General features: G+C 24.3%; 1 protein-coding gene across 1 annotated transcript in view; it reads right to left on the bottom strand.

The window, feature by feature from the left end:
- Positions 1 to 791: 791 nt before the first annotated feature.
- Positions 792 to 3,299, bottom strand: part of LOC111620652 (mitochondrial ribosome-associated GTPase 2-like) — a 35,039-nt gene continuing 32,531 nt past the window's right edge. The window contains exon 7 of the mRNA XM_023362625.1: positions 792 to 1,232. Coding sequence (XP_023218393.1) covers positions 859 to 1,232 — 374 coding nt within the window. The 3' untranslated portion in view covers positions 792 to 858. The remainder of the gene's footprint in view (positions 1,233 to 3,299) is intronic.

The raw sequence follows: 3,299 nt of genomic DNA, 5'->3' as shown, positions 1-3,299 counted from the left end.
ATTATATATATAATACATAACTACATAACATAATACATAATACATAACAATTATATATATAATACAAATTAATATTAAATTAAAAATAAACAAAACTGATCAAAGTAAATGATAAAGTAAAAAATACTTTATCACTTTTATATGTGATCTATCAATTAAATATATTAGTCTATCAAAAATATACATGCAATAACATGAAGTTGGTTTCTTCTTTTTGATTAAACACTATTAATTAATTGAGAATGTCATATAATTTACTTTTTCTACTTATTACATTTTTGTAGAATATTGTATAATATTATTTGTGCATGTTTCATTAATTAAGATGAAAATTATTCTGAATCCAAAGTAGGATATAAGAATAATGAAATTGTAATTTTATAGTATAATAATGCAATGGCTGGATGGCCGAGATGTCAAGGTGGCAGCCTACTGCTCTGGGGGACACGGGCTCGAATCCGAACAGGTCGAAAAACCCCCAGGATTTTTTTGGGGGGGTCAGTTTGGATATGTCAGGCCCCGTCCCTCACCACCTGGCAGCCCCACTGTGGGCCTGGCCGAACCCACAATGGGCTTGCAAAAAGAAGCCCTCTTAATGTCAGGAGGGCGGAAAGAGTTAAATAAATAAATAAATAAAAAGTATAATAATGCAATCATATATTTTTTTAAAATGCATACTTATTAGTCTGATTCTAAAATAAATACTCTCTACACGAAAAACATTTTCTATAATACAATAGTTTTTAAAAGATTTATTTCAGATAAAAATTATATTTAAAATGCATCACGAAATAATTTCATTACAACATAAAAAATAACAATTTAATTATGTACAAATTAACAATTTATTTTTACTCATTACCAATTCAATTTTCCTTCATTATGTTTATCATACATACTTCTAAGATGATATAATAATTTAGTTAATCCCTTACCATATTTTGCAGATACAGGAAATATTGGTAAATCTGTACTTTCTTGCAAACTTAAGAGATTTTCTTTTGCTTCTAATTTATCTATTTTATTTGCTACAATAGCATGTGGTTTCAGTGAAAGACCTGTTTCGTATTGCTCAAGTTCATATTTCAATGCATCCAGCTGTTTAGTAGGTTTATTTTCTGACAAATCAATTACATATAACACACAAATGCAGCGTTTAATATGTCTCAAAAATGAAAATCCAAGCCCCCTGTTCAGATGTGCTCCTGGTATAAGACCTGGCAAATCTGCAACTATAAAGATATTATTTATAATTAGGTTATATATATATTTTTTTATTATTATAAATATGCTATTTTATTAAGCTAATGCATTAAATTTACCACAATTACTAATGCATGTTATGTTGTTTCATATAATCATCACCATAAAAATATAATTCAATATATTTGGATTTTTATTTTTGGTTTGATATATATGTTTTAAAAATTTATTTTTAATATGTGATTTCCTGACTAAATGAGGAGAAAGTTATAAATAATGAATTAAAATAACAAAACATTTAAATTATACTTTTATTAAAAGTATAATTTAACAGTTTTGTTATTTTAATTCATTATTTATAACTTTCTCCTCATTTAGTTCTTATGCATAGAAATAATAAGTTTTATAATAAATGTTTAATGCCAAATTTTGGATAAATATTATCAATTTTTATTTATGGTTAGAGAATTTAAAATGAAAAATTTTCAGTATTTCTTATTTATAGAAATATTGAGGATTCTTTGAATTATAAAATTAAAAATTACTGATATATTTTTTAAAAAGAACTTATCATAAGAAGGTCAATGTTTTTCCATAAAAAAACTAGTTAGTTTGAAATTCAAAATTTATTAACTTTACAATTTTATGTAAAAAGTTTATAAAATTCTTAAATTTCCTTCCATATTTTTGAAAATTATTTTACATATGTCCACTATTACAAATATATAAATTTTAAATATCTTTATAAAATAAAAATGACACAAGTCAGATTTATGACTTATTCTTTACTAATTGTCTTGATACTTAAAATTATCAGTTTTTCTTTTTTTTACTAAATACAGGCTCAATAATGGTAATCTGGCCAGTTGCTAGTTTGGCATGTCCAGTGACCTGACACTAGTCGATTTTCAAGTATTACCAGCACTATTACTAAGTTGTAAAGAAGTTCCCCACTACTTCGAATTCCAGTTTCTCCTAAATTTGAATACCTTCCCATTAAACTTGGCACATTATTGAGCCTTAACTTGAACATTCAACTTGGTCATGATATTAAAGATTGTTAGGCTTATCATTTTAAGTTGCTCAAAAAAATATCTTATAGCACAGTACTGTATAAATATAAGAATGAGTCCTCTCTGAACTTTCCCATCAAAAATACTGTATTTTTTACTGAATTTCCAATATCCCATTAAATTTAATGGGAATCTACCAATTTGGTAATGTAATTACCAACAATGGTAGAAGGTAATAGAAAATTATTTTTAAAGAATTGGTGATTAATTTGAGAACTCTAAAATTCAGTTACATATAGTTGCTCTCCTTTCATATTTTCTTGTTATTCTATATATATGTATATATGTGTTTTTGATTAAGACAATGTACTAATTTCATGCAAATAAACATAGGTTTTCTTTCTGAATGATTAACCATTTAATTCACCTTACTTCCAATAATCTAGGAATATCCTTAATCAGACAGTGTTTTGGTCCCATATCAGATTACCAAGATTGTTTTGTACTTTCAAAGTTATTACTTTATTTATGATCTATAAGAAATTATTAAGAATATTTATTCACTATAGAATATAGTTTATAAGAATAATATTCTCTACAAAATTAATTTACAGTATGGATTATCTAAAATAAAATCATTAATTATAAATGAATTATCACATTTTAGCTAATTCATACTACAGTATTAATGATTTACTGATACATCATATGTCAGTTTTGAAATTACATGATAAAATATTATAATATACAATAATGAAAACAATTTTCCAATCATTCACAATATGTTTTATTACTAACAACACTAAATTTAGAGCATAAAATACTGCACAAGAATTATGAATGCAAAAGTAAAATTCATAATAAATATTTGAGTTATTTTTTAAATTTAATTGAATTAATATACAAATTAATTTGATTTATTTGCAGAGTAGCACATAAATAAATTTAAAATATTTATTTATTTATATGATAAAAGCAAATCTTATAGGAGACTACACGATTAGTAAATATATCTGTTACGAGTTATCCGAAATCTATTGAAAAATACCACAAATTATAGTATATATAAATAAAATAAATATA

Source organism: Centruroides sculpturatus, unplaced genomic scaffold (genome assembly GCF_000671375.1).
Source record: "Centruroides sculpturatus isolate CEXI.00-Female unplaced genomic scaffold, Cexi_2.0 scaffold194, whole genome shotgun sequence".
NCBI lineage: Eukaryota > Metazoa > Arthropoda > Arachnida > Scorpiones > Buthidae > Centruroides > Centruroides sculpturatus.
The sequence above is the reverse complement of the archived record's forward strand: the minus strand, read 5'-3'. Positions and strand labels throughout refer to the sequence as shown.